The 18234-nt window shown below is 53.8% G+C and overlaps 1 protein-coding gene across 10 annotated transcripts in view; it reads left to right on the plus strand.

Annotated features, from left to right (window-relative positions):
• ANKRD11 (ankyrin repeat domain 11) overlaps positions 1-15219 on the plus strand; it is a 159291-nt gene extending 144072 nt beyond the window's left edge. For 9 of the 10 annotated variants that reach the window (XM_037409233.1, XM_037409239.1, XM_037409230.1 and 6 more), the window contains 8 exons: positions 397-600; positions 2473-2615; positions 3046-3193; positions 4025-10758; positions 12014-12112; positions 12219-12362; positions 13477-13569; positions 14445-15219. In XM_037409233.1, the coding sequence (XP_037265130.1) occupies positions 397-600; positions 2473-2615; positions 3046-3193; positions 4025-10758; positions 12014-12112; positions 12219-12362; positions 13477-13569; positions 14445-14630 (7751 nt within the window). In that variant the 3' untranslated portion in view covers positions 14631-15219. Of the gene's footprint in view, positions 1-396; positions 601-814; positions 2401-2472; positions 2616-3045; positions 3194-4024; positions 10759-12013; positions 12113-12218; positions 12363-13476; positions 13570-14444 lie in introns of those variants that run through there. The other variant, XM_037409241.1, reaches the window with a different exon arrangement.
• Positions 15220-18234: the final 3015 nt, after the last annotated feature.

Below are 18234 nucleotides of genomic sequence, written 5' to 3' on the forward strand. Positions count from 1 at the left end.
CCAGACCTCACATGTACTTGGTAAAAAGGCCACTTCCCTGAGGAAATGAGGTTTTAGGGTAAGGAGCTGCATTGTCTGCTCCTAAATCATGGGATTGCCCACGGCCTTTGCAAGGCCTGCAGTTCTCTCCAGTGGGCTTTGGCAGCCTGCAGTTAGTATCTGCGTGACACACGCGGAGGCTTTCCTCTGTCTTCGCAGCGGCTGCAGCGGCTGGGCGGCCTCTCGCGCGGCGCTGCCGCGGTGACACGCGTTGCAAGGGCGCCCTCTAAGGGCGAAGGGCTGCCCTCGGGCTCACGCAATCCTGCGATCGTTTCGGTTGGAAAAGCTCTTGAAAGATCATCAGGTCCAACTGTGTTAACTAACCCAAGGCTGAGTCTGGTTCTCTTCTCCCTGCAGTTGACACAACACCAAAGCATCCCTCTCAGTCTACAGTTTGTCAGAAGGGAACTCCTAACTCTGCCTCCAAAACCAAAGATAAAGTAAATAAGAGAAACGAGCGAGGAGAGACTCGGCTGCATCGAGCTGCCATCCGAGGAGATGCCCGGCGCATCAAGGAGCTCATTATTGAGGGTGCAGATGTCAATGTGAAAGACTTTGCAGGTAACCAGCCCGCTGGCACCACTGGCGGGGTAGCCCACGGAGCTGAACCTTTTCCCACCCGGTTGCATGTTCCGCTTCGAGAAGGGCTCCCACCAGCGAAAGCAGAGCAAGCAAAACATGGGTTTGCTACTTGTGAAAAGAGAGGATTAACCAAAAATAATCATTTTACCCTTTGGGGAGGAAAAAGTCGTGTTGTCCTTTAAAAAAAAAAACCCCACAACCTACTACAGATTTATCAAAATAATAAATCCTTGTAAAGCATCGGTTCCTGTGTTGGAGTTCGGGAGCTGAATTCCCAGGCTATCCTGTCTGCTCTGAACATGCTCCCAGCCGGGGCGGTGATGCTGGGCTGGGCTGCATCTGTTGCGATCCCTGGGGCTCCACGCTCTGAAACTGTGACCGGGACCCTCGCGTGTGTTTTGTTGTGCCCTTGCACATGGGTGCCACCTGGGAATTCTGGAGGGGAATTTGCAAAGGGAGGTGGGCTATTTTAGCTCTTTTTTTTTTACTTAAAATACAAGAAGTAATGTGCACCAAAATGTTGCAAAGAGTGAGTTTGTAAAGCCACGGCTCCAGAGTTGAATGGCTGATGCCTACAGCGTTCTGGGTTGTTAAGTACCAGACATGGGAGTGCTGCTGATGGGGAGCAGAGTGAACGGGAAGGGCGAGGTCAGGCTCCCAGCTGTGCTGGCCAGGCATCCGAGTTAGAGGAGATGTTGACTGTCCTGAGCCTCAGCTCAGGAGCAGCACCACCTCCTCTGCCTCCTCCTCAGCAGTGCTGCCAAGCTCCTGCTTCTGCTGCTGGGAATGAGGAAAGGAGCCTGGGTCTGCTGTGGCCGCAGCCAGGCCTGGGATGGGAACAGCCCTGAGTCCTGTGGCGAGAGGGCAGCTGTGAGATGGTGAACGGTGCCGTTGGTGCACACCCGTGCACCAGCAGGGCTGAACAGGCGCGAGGCAGCCTTTCTTCCAGCACCTCCAGGAGCTTGACTTTGCTCCGAGCTGTTCTCTTCACACGATTTTGGGGCTATAAATAGATATGCGTGTTCCTCCGCCTGTATGATTAATATCAGTGCTAGACTGAAGTATCAGTTGTGATTAATTCTGGTCACAGGTGCCCCTCTTTAAAGCACCGAGTGAAGGTAACAGAATGAACTCCCACGACGCTATCAGCAAAATACCGAAGGAGCCACGCACGTTCTCTGGGAAACTTCAAAACAGTTTCTGCTTAAAAATAGTCTGTTTGAACATGATAAAATACTTCTTTCTGTGTTCTTTGGAGGTTTGTTTGAGAACTAGAGCCACTGTTACTGTGGAGACCTGCTGTTTGGTTTCTCCCAGAGCTGGGGGCCTGTTTTGCAGCGGCATGGCTGCTTGCTTTGGAGAGTGCACAGAAAATATTTGTGAAGTCTGTGTGGGGGATGTTTCAGAACGATGTCTGCAGCTCAGAGCCCAGTCCTGATCTGGGCGGCAGCGTTTCCCTTACAGAGGAGTTGGAAGGGGAAGGGATTTGAGACCTGACTTCCACTCAGCATCAGCAATTCTCTTAATTTCCTACATAAAACTCTGCCTTTCCATTTCCTGCGGCTGTGTCCGTTCTGGCAGATGATCTGTCTGTAGCACATTGCGTGACCAGAGGGAAAAGTGGGATTGATTCAACCACCGCCTGGTTGCAGTAGCAAGGCAGAGCTGCACGTTTCTTCCTGCTGTGCCATAGGGAGCCAAGCAAACGAGCCCCTCATCCTGGCCATCAGAACAACAGACTCCTTGACACACCGGCACCTGCAGCGCCTGGGGATGGAGGTTACTTGTCACTGTCACTGACTTTTCTCTGTGAAGGTGATGTCCGTGTTCTGAGTGTCCCTTTGCTTGCAGGCTGGACGGCATTGCATGAAGCATGCAACCGGGGTTATTACGATGTCGCGAAGCAGTTGCTCGCTGCAGGCGCTGAAGTCAACACAAAAGGGTTGGATGACGACACCCCGCTGCATGATGCAGCAAATAACGGGCACTTCAAGGTTGGTTTTTGCTGGATTTCATAGCTGTGTTTTTAATGACTTTTTTTTTCCCCCTTGTGCTTCAAGCAGCCAACTGTGCAAATACAGAGATTCTAGTTATTTTATTATCGTTTGCTGCTGATAGCCGTGTAGCGGGAAAGAATTTCCCTGCCCCAGTGCTTTTCAGTGGTTTATTTGGAGTTGCCCTGTGCAAGGGATAGTTCATTTTCTGGAGGTGCGGAGAGAGCGTTGTGTCTTGTTCTTCTCCCTTCCCTCCTGCCCAGGTTGGTTCGTGGTGCTGGCTTTTATCTCCTTTGCCACTGGTGACTGTCAGTACCACCAGTGTGCCCTGAGGACAGACTGCTTGAGGACATCCCCTGTTAGTTACATACGGAAGTTGTACAAAGAGCCTGGAATCGAGACGTGATGAGTGCTCAATTTCTGTTTTCAGGTGGTGAAATTGTTGTTACATTATGGAGGGAATCCTCATCAAAGCAACAGGAAGGGCGAGACGCCTCTAAAAGTAGCTAATTCTCCCACCATGGTGAATCTGCTCCTGGGAAAGACCACGTACCCCTCTAGTGAAGAGAGTTCAACAGGTGAGATTGACTTTTATGTGAACATGGGAGTGATGTTTGTGGCCTGCAGCTGTCTGTTAATACAGAGACATTAAGAGGACAGTGAAGTTAGACTCTTGTCAGAATATCTGCACGCTGCTGCCACGGTCAGGAGTCCATCTGTAGCTGTAACCCAAATTCAGACAACATAACTACCAGCTTTAGCTCCGGGAGCTCTAGCTGTTTGCCCTGGAAGCCTACGTTGAGATCCCTTGCCTGGTGCAATCGAGATGTAGGATTGGAAGCCAATTGCAGGTAAATTGATGTCTTACCTTTAAAATGTGCGTAATATTCCAGCTTGTGCGTAGAGAGGAGGGTGTTTGCGTGCACGTCGTGTGTTCCCATCCCTCCCTCGCGCTCGGCTGTACCCGTGCTGACGATTCAGGTTGTGCTCCCGGGCTGTCCCTCAGCAGAGCGCCCTGCTAGAGCCTGTCCCGCGGGTGCCACCATTGTGGCTCGCCAGGTGGGAAACGCTGCAGGTTTTAACCAGTGCTCATTAGAGTTCCAGTCTTATGGGGAGTCTCCACTATGCTGTGTGCAGTCGTACCCCTGTTAAGAAAAGTTCTCTCGATACAGCCAGGTGGTTGTTTTGAGGAAGACCCCGTGCAGGTTTGAGACCAGGTGGCTCTTCCCTTCTAAAAGATCATCTCCCAGCCTGGCATTTAGAGCTTTCGGTGGCCAACTTAGGAAAGGCCAGGTGAGGCCAAAGGACGGCAAGGCCGTTCGCAGGGGTTCACGCCTGTGGCAGACCGATGATGTTCCCTCCCCGAAGCCCCTCACAGCCCTTAACAGATTGTTCTTCTCTCTCTGCAGAGACCTCAGAAGAGGAGGATGCCCCTTCCTTTGCTCCCTCCAGCTCTGTTGATGGCAATAACACAGACTCAGAGTTTGAGAAGGGTTTGAAACACAAGCCCAAGGCCCAGGAGCCTCCCAAAACCATCACCCCGGTGAAGGATGAGTATGAATTTGATGAGGATGATGAGCAGGACCGGGTCCCGCCAGTCGATGACAAACATTTGCTGAAAAAGGATTACAGAAAAGAGACTAAAGCAAACAGTTTCATTTCCATACCCAAAATGGAAGTGAAAACTTATACTAAAAATAACACAATTACACCAAAGAAAGCTGCCCACCGCATCCTGTCGGACAGCTCGGACGAGGAGGAGACCAGCGTTGCTGTGGGGACGGGGGAGAAGCTCCGACTTTCGACCCACGCGATATTGCCCAGCAGCAAGATTCGGGAGCCCGCCAGCACAAAGCCACAGAAGGAGAAAAGCAAAGTAAAAAAGAAGCGGAAGAAGGAGACGAAAAGCAAAGAGGTTCGGTTTGGCAAAAAAAATGACAAATTTTGTTCCTCTGAATCAGAGAGTGAAAACGTGGAGAGTGAGGAGGATGATAGAGACTCTCTTCAGAGCTCTAGCTGTGTAAAGGACTCCAGGCTAGTGCTAAAGGAATCCTCCTTGTTTAACTCTCTGTCTGCCTCATCGACCTCTTCTCATGGGAGTTTAGCATCCCAGAAACATAATCCTAATCTGACAGAACAGCACTCCAAGCACTGGAGGACGGACAATTGGAAAACCATATCTTCTCCAGCTTGGTCAGATGTCAGTTCCTTATCGGACTCCACCAGGACGAGACTGACGAGCGAGTCAGACTACTCGTCCGAGGACTCGAGCTTAGAGTCGCTAAAGCCAGTCAGGAAGAAAACAGAGCACAAAAAGAAAAACACCACACACAATACTGTTTCTGAGAAAAAGAATTCATTCCATAGCAATGTGGATGGAGCAATTCCAAAGCTGGACAAGGAGGGGAAGGTTGTTAAAAAGCATAAAACAAAACACAAACATAAAAACAAGGAGAAGGGGCAGTGTCCCATCAGCCAAGACATTAAAATAATCAAAACGTTTTCTTTTGAGTTTGAGGACTCTAAACAAAAGCCTGAGAAAGGCTTGATAGTAGAGACAGAAAATCCAGTCGAAAACAAATTGAAAGTGTTAAAGCATGAGCGAGAGCACAGTAAGAAGGAGGAGAAGCTCCCCAAAGGTAAAGCGGAGGAGAAGGAATGGTTGTTTAAAGATGAGACTGGAAAATCCTCGAAAGAGGAGAAATCGTTAAGAAAAGTCAAAGATGGCAGTAAAGACATGAGCAAATCCTTCAGAGAAGGATTAAGTAAATCAGAAAAAGAGAAACCTGTAAAGGAGAAGTCTCCCAAAGAGGAGAAGCCGAGACTACACAAGGAGGAGAGAAAGAAGAAGTCAAAGGACAAGCAGTCAAAATCTGAAAAGAAGAACGAGCTGAAGGAGGAGAAGGTTTCTAAACTAGAGAAGGAAAAATCCTTCAAGGAGGAGAAAGAAAAATGCAAAAAAGAAAAACTTTACAGGGAAGAATCTGGATTTGACGAGTTTAATAACAAAACCCAGTTTCCCGAAAGTGAGGACACAAAGTTCAGCCTTTCAGATGATCAGCAAGAAAGGTGGTTTTCAGACTTGTCTTCTGATTCATCCTTCGATTTCAAAGGTGAAGATAGCTGGGATTCTCCAGTAGCAGATTTCAGGGAGATTAAAAATGACACCGTGGCAAAACTAATCATAGAACCTGTGAAAGAGGAAATTAAAGACAAGAAAAAGGAAAACAAAACAAAAGAGAAGAAGGAATACAACGAGAAACGTAATGAAAAGGACACTTTCTTAAAGAAGAAAGAGAGGGACTATGTGGACAAAAGCTCCGAGAAGAAAAAGGACCAAACGGACAGGCACAAAGTTACTCCTAGTTACTTGCCTGAAAAGGATAAGAAAAGGAAGGATTCTGCAGAGAGTGTCAAGGAGAGGAAAGAAAAAGACACAGGTGAAACCAACAAAGACAGAAAAGATACCTCTGATGGCACTAAAGATCGAAAAGATGCCAAAATGAAGCAGGAGGAGCCCTATCGAGATGACTTTAAAGAATATGGCTGCGAAACGTTCTTCAAGGATAAGTCTGACGCTGAATTCAGTGGTAAAACTCTGGAGAGCTGGGAGAGGCACCATTCTGGGAAGGAAAAGGAGAAGAAAGATGCTCCCGATAAAGAAAAAAAAGAAAAGGTGAAGCCAGAAAAATACAAGGAAAAATCCAAAGAAGGCGACAAGGAGAAAAATGAAAAAGTTGCTCCTGAGAAAATGCTGAAAGACAAAGAGCTGGACAAGAGTTTCAAAGAGAAGAAGGAAACTAAAGAGAAGTACAAAGACCTGCACAGCAAAGACAAAGAAAGGAAGAGTTCTTTCGACCAGGTAAAAGAGAAGAAAGAGAAAAACTTCTCCACAGATCGAGAGGACTTCTCTGAGAAAAAGGATGAGAAGAAAGGCAAGGAGAAAAGCTGGTACAGCATTGCAGACATCTTCACAGACGAAAGCGAAGATGAGAGAGATGATTACAGCTTGACTGGGTTCAAAGTTGGTGACTCTGCTGGGAGCGAAATGCATCGCCTGGACAGTCTGCAGGAGAAGGACGACGGTGCAGCTGCCGAGAAGGAGCTGTACCCCGACAAGCACCGCAAGTACTCCTCTGACCGGCAACATCCAGGAGAGAAGCAGAAGGATAAGGACTCCAAGGAGAAGAAGAAGGACAAAGGAACATCAGAAGGAGGGAAAGAGAAGAAGGAGAAGAGTTCCTTTGAAAAACACAAAGAGAAGAAAGATAAAGACTCTACCGAGAAGTACAAGGACAGGAAAGACAGAACGTCCATAGATTCCACTCAAGAGAAGAAAAACAAACAGAAGCTCCCAGAGAAGGTTGAAAAGAAACATGCCAATGATGACAAGGTGAAAAGCAAGCATAAGGAGAAGCCGGATAAAGAGCATTCCAAAGAGAAGAAGTCTTCGAAAGGAGGGGAGTCAGAGAAGAGCCTGCTGGAGAAATTGGAGGAGGAGGCTCTGAATGACTACAGAGATGACTCCAATGACAAAATCAGTGAGATCTCTTCCGACAGCTTCACAGACAGAGGTCAAGACCCAGGGCTGACCAGCCTCTTTGAGTCTTCTAACCTCTCTCTTACTGATGCTGCTGAAGAAAAGTTTAAGGACTCTCTCCCTTTACCCTGCTTGCAGGACAAACTCAAGGAGAAGGAGAGACACAGACATTCCTCATCTTCGTCAAAGAAAAGTCACGAGAAGGAGAAAGCGAAGAAGGAGAAGACAGAGAAGAAGGAAAAAACAGAAGAATTCAAAGATTCCAGCAGCAGAAAGGATTCCACTCATTATGAAAAAGATTTCTCGGTGGATGGGGAGGCTTTTAGCACTTCCTATAACATGAAGGCAGAGCCTGATGAGGAACCAGAGAAAAGCATTGATTACTTATTTTCTGAAAAGAAAGATAAAAATGATTCTGAAAGAGAGCTGTCAAAGAAGGCGGAAAAAGAAAAGACATACAGTTCCAGCACCATCAGCACAGTTAAGGAGAAAAAGAAGCGAGACAAACACAAGGAAAAATGGAAGGAGGAAAAGGAAAAGCATAGAGACAAACACGCAGATGGTTTCTTTAAACATCACAAAGATGAGCCAAAGTCAACACTTAAAGACAAGGACAGTCCTCAAGTTACCACCTTTAAAGATAAATCAAAGGAGGACAACCTCAAATTCGGTGAAACCAAACTGAAGGAGAAGCTCAAGGAGAACCAAGAGAAAGACAAATCAGAGTCCATAAAAATAAGCAACGGGAATGAAAAAATAACCCTTTCCAAAGACAGCGGCAAGAAAGATGCCAGGCCAAGGGAGAAACTTCTGGGAGACGGCGATTTGATGATGACCAGCTTTGAGAGGATGCTGAGCCAGAAGGACCTGGAAATCGAGGAGCGCCACAAAAGGCACAAAGAGAGAATGAAGCAAATGGAGAAAATGAGGCACAGGTCTGGAGACCCCAAATTAAAGGACAAACTTAAGAGCTCGGAAGATGTGCGCAAGAGGAGCCTGGATCTGGCAACAAAGAAGCCATTAACGCTGGATACTCAGCTCAAGGACAAGAAACTTAAAGAGTTGGGTCCGCTGACTCCTATACTGTCACCGGAAAACAAGGCGCAGCCTGCTGTTGGGACGGACTCGAAGGACTGGATAACAGGTCCTCAGCTGAAGGAGATCCTCCCGGCATCTCCCAGGCCGGACCAGAGCCGGCCGACGGGAGTTCCGACCCCAGCATCTGTCGTCTCTTGCCCGAGCTACGAGGAGGTGATGCAGACACCCAGGACTCCTTCGTGCAGCAACGAAGACTACACAGACCTGATGTTTGAGTGCGCGGACTCGCAGCACTCGCTGCCCATATCCACGATGTCCATGAACGCCTGTTCTCCATCCTTCTTCGACAGATACGCGAATGTTTCCAGTGGGCTCCCCGAGAACCCGAGTCAGACCCCGACTCGTACCATACCCTCCACAAACCTGTACCGTTCCATCTCGGTTGATATCAGAAGGGCACCTGAAGAAGAATTCAGCGTTGGAGATAAATTTTTCAGACAGCAAAGCGTCCCGGCGACATCGAATTATGACTCTCCAGTGCAGCATTTGATGGAGGAGAAAGTTCCCCTTCCTTCTGTTCCTGCTGAGAAGTTCCAGTGTTTATCTCCTGGGTATTACTCACCAGATTATGGGGTTTCATCGCCAAAAGTGGAAGCTTTGCACTGCACGCCAGGGGCTGTCAGCAGCGTCGCCCAGTCGCCTGAAAGTGTCTTTTCTGGTTTACAAGCAAAATCCTCCCCTTCGCACAGAGACGAATTGCTGGCTCCTTCAGTAGAAAGTGCTCTTCCCCCCGACCTCGGCATGCCCTTGGATACCACGGAAGAGCAGCAAGCTACTGCCTCCATTATGCCACCAGAATCTACCTACTTGCCACCAATTGAAGAAAACCATTTTAGTTCGGGTATGCCAGAACAAAACAATATAGACTGGGTTAACCCTCCTTCCAGAAACCCCAACGCCACCATTCCTCCCAGCCTGATGGGTAACCCAGCAGAGCACTCTGTCACCTGGTCCATGGGCTCAGAGCTTCTGATGAAATCTCCCCAGAGGTTTTCCGAGTCCCCTAAACCTCCACTCTGTTCCCTAGAGCCGATTCATCCTACACCAGTAGCCTTCATTCCCGCAGACAGCTCCTACCCCGTCTCTCCCATATCTTACCCTCTATCAGTGTCTGAACCGGGGCTCGATGAGGTCAAGGAGGACGCTGAGGAAGCCGTTCCAGGAGAAACAGCAAACGCCGAAGAGCAAGCTCCATACATGTCCCCTACTAGGTTAGACACGTTCTTCAATAACTGCAAACCCCTTCCGGAAGAAGCACCTGAGATACCTCCAGAGCCCCCTTGTATGCCAGCAGAACCTCAGGCAGAAGTTGTTAGCACACCAGAAAACACCTATTTGGAAAACAACAATGCCACGCCTGCAAATACAGAGGAGGCGGTAACGTGGCCTGATCCCTTCACCAACACAGAAGATGACTTGGACCTTGGCCCCTTCTCCCTACCAGAGCTGCCGCTCCAACCCAAGGATGTTGCAGAGGCAGAGATGGCCGAGGCAGAAGCGGTGGAAGAGAGCCCAGCAGCAGCTTCGGAAGCAGGCACTGGGATGGGGAAAGCGAGCACGTCCGTGATAGCGTCCGGGGAGCCAGAGGAGCCTCTGGCCAGCCAGGCAGCTGCTGTCCTGCCCGTGGAGACGGAGCCACAAGCCGAGGAGCAGAAACCAGAAGTGGCTGCGCAAGAAGCCACCTCGGAAGCACTGAACGCAGCTGAGGAAAAAGGAGCGGAGGACTCGGAAGCACAGATTTTCCAGCAGACCCCGGCCGAGTCTGCTCAGGCAGAGAGCAAAGAGGTGGAGGCCGTGCACGAAGACCTCTCTTCTTCTGGTGGGGTGGCAGAGAGCAGCTCCCAGCCCTGTCCCCCGCCCACGGCCCCCTCCGAGGGCAGTGTTTCACAGGAGGGTGCTGCGGCACGTGGGGGGAGCCAGGTCCCTTCCTCCCAGGCAGATGTACCTCCGGGCAACGCTCAAGCAGAAATCGCTGAACCAGTACAAAAACCAGTAGCAGAAGCTCCCAAGCCACCCAAAATAGAAGAGATTCCTCAGCGGATTACCAGGAACAGGGCTCAGATGCTCGCCAACCAAAACAAGCAGAACGCTGCCTCTTCTGAGAAGGAATTTCCTCCCGTTTCCACGCCCGCCACACGTGCCAAAGGCCGCATCACAGAGGAGGACGATTCCCAGGCTCAGCACCCGCGCAAGCGCCGGTTCCAGCGCTCCAACCAGCAGCTGCAGCAGCAGATCAACACTTCCACCCAGCAAACGAGGGAGATGATACAGCAAACACTGGCAGCTATTGTAGACGCTATAAAACTGGACGACATTGAACCTTATCACAGTGACAGGTCCAACCCCTACTTTGAGTACCTCCAGATCAGGAAAAAGATTGAAGAGAAGCGGAAAATCCTCTGCTATATTACTCCCCAGGCTCCACAGTGCTACGCTGAATACGTTACCTACACAGGCTCCTACCTGTTGGATGGCAAGCCTCTCAGCAAGCTCCATATTCCAGTGGTGAGTCGTCTTCTCTCTTTAAACAGCACCATCAGGGACTGTCCCCTCCCTTGCTGCTACAAGCACGGCCAGATTGTCCCCTGTGTGCCACGAGAGTCTTTGCAATGCTGAGAGTGCCCCAGCCACAGCTTTAGCCTACTTTTAGAACACGCTTGTGATGACGAATCTAAGTCTCACTAAGTGGATGGCTGCGTGATAAATGCATCCTTTGAGGTGCTGCATTTTTGCAAAGAAGACCTTGGGCTGTGCTTAGGAACCTGAGTTTTGTTCAGGCTTTAGAGCCAGTTTGTATAAATCCACTGGATTTGAAGCTGGAAGGCAAAAGTGCTTGTACAAGCAGTATAGTAATTGGATAATGAACCTAGAAGGCTAAGAAAAAGACAACTGGGCTCTTAACTCCTGTTTTCGTTTTCCCAAGCTCTGATATCCGACTGGCCGATAGCACTCGCTCCTTGGCAATGGGATCTGCATTTCACTGCTGTGCTGCATGAATGGACTTGCTAATACAAATGCATCAATAAACTTAATGCTGCAGGCAGTAAATCCAGGATCCAGCCTGGAGGAGGAGGGTCGATACGACCGGCTACGTCAGGCTTCGTTCCCTGCTGCAGGCAGGGTAAAATACCCGGGTCTGCGGGTATTTCTGTCGCAGCGTAGCCCATGCACAAGTTACCGTTCGCGTGTGTCCTGCAGCAGTTGTAGCCTGTGTTCACATCTGCCTGTTCCTTCCTAGACTGACCCAGAGCCACCTGCGCCTGTTCTGCGGTGCGGGGCTGTGCCGGGGCAGCGCCTCGCTCCCCGGGGAGGCGCAGGACAGATCGGGACACGAGCACCCTTCCCACTGCGCGGACTGGGCTCTTCCCGGCAGCGTTGCTCCACGTGTGTCATCCTCTGTGTCAGACACGCTCCGTGCCGCAGGGGCAGTCTGTAGGGTGCTTTAGGCTCTGGTTCTGCAGGCCGAGCTCGCCTCCCAGCACTGGACACCTCTTGCCGTGTTGCCTCACCCCTCGCTGTGGTCTGAGCACCGGCAGGACGTTGTCCTTTGCCACCTGCCTGCTGAGGAAACAAGCTCAGGCGAGCTCCGCATAGCACCCCGCAGGGCGGCACAGAGCCCTTCTCCGAGCCGTGGCCGGTGTGCGTTTCGGCTGGGTGGCTGTGCCGCAGGCAGGGCCCCTGTGGCTGGGGAAGCAGGCACCCGCGGGCCTGCACGCAGCAGCGTGGCTGGCTCTAACCCTCCGCTGTCGTGTGCCCGCAGATTGCCCCGCCACCGTCGCTCGCGGAGCCTCTGAAGGAGCTCTTCAAGCAGCAGGAAGCCGTCCGGGGGAAGCTGCGGCTCCAGCACAGCATAGAGCGGGTAAGGGAGCGCTGAGGGGAAACTCCTGCTGGGGAAGAGGCCTCCGATTCCTTCTGCTGGGGAGACAGAGGCTGCCACACTCACTGCTTCGTTTGCTTTTCCTCAGGAGAAGCTCATCGTCTCCTGCGAGCAGGAGATTTTGAGAGTTCATTGTCGGGCAGCAAGGACTATTGCCAACCAGGCTGTGCCCTTCAGTGCCTGCACCATGCTGCTGGACTCCGAGGTCTATAACATGCCTCTAGAAAATCAGGTCAGTGCCTGCCCTGCTAGGGAAGAAGTGTCTCAGAGGTGCTGTGCAGGACCCCGAGGGAGAGATGTGCTTTTCTGGAAGGAGGGATGTGTGCAGGAGTTACTAATGCTCTTCCTGCTCGGGTGCCTGTCGCCCACCGCAGCACACAGATGCTGCTGGAGCCCTCCCCAGCACGTGCCCAGGTTGCACCAATTTCTGGTGTCGCATGTTCTGGGATACCCCGTGTGCGTGCCAGGGAAGGAAATACATCCAGGAACATGGGGATCCAGGGAGCATCATGTCTTGTTAGAAGCAGAGATGACTCACCATTTATCAGTGAGTCGCAGGATCCTCTGCCCTTCTTCTTGATCTGGATCGTCTACACACTTGAAAGGTTTCTTTTACTGCACTCCGGGATACCTCTTCCTGTTGAAGGAAGGGGAGAGAGCCATTAAATTGATTTGTGTCTGAATAGTGGCTTTGAAAGAGCCAGGCTCTGTCTCACAGCCCACAAGAAACAGTCATTTCTGCCTTTGATTTCACATCGTTCAGTGCTGGAGAAGGGGAAATCACGTCCAGTTTCTGCAGCCGGCGGCCGCACGGTGGCCCGAGCCATCCCACCAGCACCTGCAGCCTGCGCCCTGTGGCTGCTGCCAGCCTGGCCGCTCAGGGAAGCAGGCTGCTGCGAGGCCAGAGGGATCCTGTGCAGGGACAGGATCCTGGGATTTATTAGTGACCTGGTGTATTGATCCAGGAGCCTTGATTTCTCCCGCAGCGTTTTCCCTCAAAGTGTCTTGGTTTCTGCAGCGAAGACGTTACTATCTCGGGCATGAGTAGAAGGAGACAGAGAGGTGCGGGTGCTGTGACGGGCTGGCACGCGCAGATTCTCTGCAAACCGAGTAGAAATGGGGAGTGTGTGCACGCGTGTGCACCTCTGAGGCTGAAGCCCTGGCAAAGGGCTGCAAGAGCACCTGGGAGCAGCGTGCTGGGTGCAGGCACCTTTCTTGTTTCTGATGAGTGTGTGTCCTAAGAATGTAGCTTCTTAGACCTGTAACTGCTTAAAGTAAAAAAAAAAAAAAAAAGAAGAAAGAAAGAAAACCCACCGTTTAATTCCCTTTTGCTGTCGTTTGCTTAGGGAGACGAAAACAAATCGGTCAGAGACCGTTTCAACGCGCGACAGTTCATTTCCTGGTTGCAAGATGTGGACGACAAGTACGATCGAATGAAGGTGAGCAGGGCAGGTGCTCTGAGCTGCCGCTGTGGCATGTGGGCGGCAGCAGGTCCTGCTGCTCTGTCTCCTGCTGGGAGGGTTTCTCCGAGAGGGGGTCCTGGCTGCTGCTGTAGCCTGGATCCTGCCTTCGTGTCCCGAGCTGGGCCGGGCAGCGTTGCGCAGTGAGTGACGCTGCTGTGCACGGCACAGTGGGGAGGTGGGAGCTTGGCTGGGGCTGGGGAAGCACGGTTGCCTCTGCTGGGTCCAAGAAGGGGGAAAGCAGAGACATTCTGCTGAGGGTCGGCTGGCTGGCTGTTGTTTTCCTTCAGCCATGTGGTCTGGAGCTTTCTTGGTCAGTTAAGCCCTCGGGGCCTGCTCTTCACCAGCGATGCATGCTGCAGCAAGCTCAAAACCTACGGCAAACTTCAAGGTGGCAGGAGCCCATGCAGGGATTTGCAGAGTGCTCTGCAGAGCTCGGGGTGGCAAACTGGCACGGTAGGGAGCAGGGACGGTTGTGCTTTCAGCTGGTGACACGCAGGGAGTTGGCAGCTCCCACGAAGGGAGCAGGACCCTGTTCCCAGGCAGCCAAGGGCCGCTGTTGGGGCCGATGGGGACTGGCTGCCGAGGCTCGGTGCTCTCGAGTGCTTATGAGCCTTTAAGAGCTGCGCCACAAGGCCCTTTCGGGTCTGCCCCAGCCGGAATGGGGCTCAGCAGACATCCCAAGTCCAGGTTTCCTTCCTGCGAGGATGCATGTGGTGCCCCTTGCTCGGCTTGCTGCTCTGCCCGCTGCGATGGCTGCAGGTCCCCTGCCCTTGCTGGGTGGGACCCGCAGCAGGAGCCTCCTGCCCTCTTCCCCCCTCATCTCTGCTCGGTTTTATTTTCCCCCAATCCAGACGTGCCTGCTCATGCGACAGCAACACGAAGCTGCCGCCTTGAACGCAGTGCAGAGGATGGAGTGGCAGCTGAAGGTGCAGGAGCTGGACCCCGCAGGGCACAAATCCCTCTGTGTGAACGAGGTGCCCTCGTTCTATGTGCCAATGGTCGATGTGAACGATGACTTTGTGCTCTTGCCGGCATGACAGTTCAAAACCAGGAGACATCACTGAAAACTGGCACGGACGGGAGCCCTCCGAGGTCGGGCGGTCGAGCTCACATTCACCCTTACCGCTTGCTGATGAATCCCTGGTCAGAGGAGGAGGAAGCAGCTATCGGCAGAAAACAAAACAATAAGAAAAATAATTGCACTTTCTTCACAACGTGTCCCTCGCTTCCGGACTGACGGCAGCTCCGCCGGGCAGCGGGCCGGGGCACATCTCCTTTCCAACCGGCTGCTGCGGCAGGGAGGCAGCCGGTCTGCGCGGGCAGCGAGCACTCACCGGCCAAGAGACTGGCAGAGGCGTGGAGGGAGGAGGCCAAGGACACCGTTTGTGTGTGGCAGAAGCTGCTGAGCGGGGCCAGCAACCACGTGATTCATGTACTTGTGAACACCGTGATTTCCAGCTCTCTGTTTTCCACCGGTCGCGGATCTCCTGTTGGAGAAGCTGCAGTAGGAAACCATGGGGGGAGGGGGGGGTGTTTTGAGTTTCTCGTTCCATCCTGGGTATGTCTGAAAAAAAAAACAAAACAAAACAAAAAAAAAAACAAAAAACAAAAAAAAACAAAACCACACAAAAAAACAACCAACAAAAAAACCCAACAAAAACAATTAGAAACAAAAAGCGTCCAAGTTGGGCAGACGCGGCTCTGAAGGTGTGGACGGCTCCGGCTGCGAGGTGGGGTGCGCCCGCGGCACCCCCGCACCAGCCCCTCGCCACCGTTTCGGGAGAGCGGAGGAGCTGCCTGTGCACCGTGCGCCGGGGCGGCACGGCCAGCGGCGGGCGGGGAAATGGCGATGCAGAGAAAGGACTTTGCCAACTGTGTTTTTAATGGAGTAAAATCCATGTGGTTTATATATTTTTTCCTTTAATCTTGGGCATTTCGTTTCTCTTTCTGAGAACATAACTTGAAAACACTACAGAGCCAATACTCATATAAAGAAAAATTGTATCCCATAAATGCTGTACAGTTTTTATATACATTAACAATGTACTTTTGCTGCCTTCTAGATAATTTATTTTGCAACACATTACTGCACAGTTGTAAATAACTTATGTACTGTAACATCACTTTCAGTTATGTGTAAAGAAATAAATAAATTAATTAAAATTATCTTTCTATGTATAGTTCACCCTAGGCAGCACTTTCCCTGTCAAGGAACAAGCACGGCCCGGGACGGTGCGCGGTGTTACATGAAAGCCCGTCAGATGCACTCGGGTAAGCGCAGGTGGTCCGGCCGCGGTCCGTGCTGCAGGGATCTCCGGTTGCTGACCTGACTTCTGTCACCGCCTCGTTTGTCTCCTCTTTCCTTGGCCTCTTCACGTGCGGTGGAATTGCAAGCCCTGCGGTGCCGACCCTGCAGCTGCGCCGCAGGTTGGGTCGCAGGGAGAGGGGAGCCCTGCCTGCTGACGGGGGGCACAGGGCAACGCGGAGGAGGCTCTTCGGGCTCGGGCTGCTGCGTTGACAGACCCCGCAGCCGCTGCGAGTCCGGGAGCTGGTGTGGGGCTGCCAAGCCTGGAGAAGGACGGTGGAGGCCGGCGCAGTGCCAGGCTGCAGCTCGCTGTGCCGGGCTGCCGGCGCTCGGTTGCGGGCAGGGCAGGCAGGGCGATGGCACCCTGACCGGTTCTGGGGTGCTGCCACCCTGCGTGCCGGGGACAGGCGCCTGCCAGGGTGCCGCACCGGCCATGCTCCCGGCAGCCTCCTTTCTCTGCTTTTTGATACCGAACCTCGGGAAAGGGTTGCGTGGGCCGCTGCCGCCCTGTTTGCTGAATCCACCCGTGCTCGTGGGGCTGGTGAGGATGGTGCTGCCCTGCCGGGTGCGCGGTGTGTGCGCTGCAGGCGCTTGCACATGCACGGCGTGTGCACTGCGGGTGCGCTGCAGGCGCTGCATGTGCACGGTGTGTGCGCTGCGGGTGCGCTGCAGGTGCTGCGGGTGTGTGGTGTGTGCGCTGCAGGTGCTGCATGTGCACGGTGTGTGCACTGCGGGTGCGCTGCAGGCGCTGCATGTGCACGGTGTGTGCGCTGCGGGTGCGCTGCAGGTGCTGCGGGTGTGTGGTGTGTGCGCTGCAGGTGCTGCATGTGCACGGTGTGTGCACTGCGGGTGCGCTGCAGGCGCTGCATGTGCACGGTGTGTGCGCTGCGGGTGCGCTGCAGGCGCTGCGGGTGCGTGGTGTGTGCACTGCGGGTGCGCTGCAGGTGCTGCATGTGCACGGTGTGTGCGCTGCGGGTGCGCTGCAGGTGCTGCGGGTGCGTGGTGTGTGCGCTGCGGGTGCGCTGCAGGCACTGCATGTGCGCTGCCTTGTCCGCAGGCCCCAGCCTGGCGTGGACGCTGCCTGAGCTGCCCAGCCCCGGGAGCCAGCCAGGCGCTGCCGCCAGCCAGCGGGCACGGCCGAGGCCCGTCCTGGCAGAGGATGGAAGCGGTGCCCGGTGGGAGCCCGTGGCCTTTCGGCAGGTGCCATCTTGCAGGTGGCATTTTCTGCCATTGCACGGACGGAGCAGAGCGCCAGCGCGATGCTGTTGTCTTGGTGAATGAATTTTTAAAAGGAGAGACAAAACAAAGAACCAGTTGGTGCTTTGTTGGCTCTTCCCCCTGGCTCACCACGGTGCTGGGTGCCAGTGGGGCTCCAAGCAGTTCCCTTCTGGGGGGGGCCAGACCCCCCCGGCCCCCTTTGGGGTTTAGGGGGACCCGGGTGCCTTTGTGGGCGTTCACAGCTGGGCCTTGGCACCCCCAGCTGCACCCCAGGACCCCCAGCGCCAGCTGGACCCATGGGTCCCCCTGTGCCGAGGGGGTGCCTTGGGTTGGAGCACCATGGGGTGGGGGGGCAAACTGGGTTTGGGGGGATTAAGCTGGGGCTGGGGGTACTGAGCCAGGGCTGGGGCAGCCTGAACTGGGCTTGGGGGGGTACAGTGGGCTGGGGGGGAACTGAGTCAGGGCTTAGGGGAGTGAAGTGGGCTGGGGGGGACAAACCGGGCTGGGGCACTGAGCTGGGGCCGGTGGGGGCACTTGTCCAAGCTTGGCAGCCCCACACCAGCTCCTGGACTCACCGCGGTGGGGGCTCGGAGGGGAAACCAGGCTGGAGTGACAGCGCTGGGGCTGGGGGGGACCAGACTGGGCTGGGGGGGGGGGGGGGAAACCAGGCCAGAAGGGGAGAGCTGAGCCTGGGGGGTGTGAACTGGGCTGGGGGAGACAAACTGGGCTGGGGGGAGGCAAACTGAGCTTGGGGGGAGACCTGGGGGGGTTAAACTGGGCTTGAAGCGGGAGCACAAGGCTGGGGGGCTGAGTCAGGGCCTGAACTGGGCTTGGGGGCACTGAGCCGGGGCTGGGGGCTGGGCTGGGCTCGGGGGGGGGGGGGACAGAGCTGGGGCTCGAAGGGGCAAACTGGGCTGGGGGCGAGTGGGGAGAGGGGCGAACAGGGCTGGCTGGGGGTGCTGAGCCGGGGCTGGAAGGGGCGAACCGGGGCTCGGGGGCCGCGGCCGGCAGGGGCGAGCGCGGCAGCCCGGGGCGGGGGTCCGGCGCGGCGGGGCGGGGCTGTCGCGGGGGCCGGTCCGCGCCGGGGCCGCCCCCACCTGCCCGCGCCCAGCCCAGCC

This window comes from Falco rusticolus, chromosome 15 (genome assembly GCF_015220075.1).
Source record: "Falco rusticolus isolate bFalRus1 chromosome 15, bFalRus1.pri, whole genome shotgun sequence".
Lineage (NCBI taxonomy): Eukaryota > Metazoa > Chordata > Aves > Falconiformes > Falconidae > Falco > Falco rusticolus.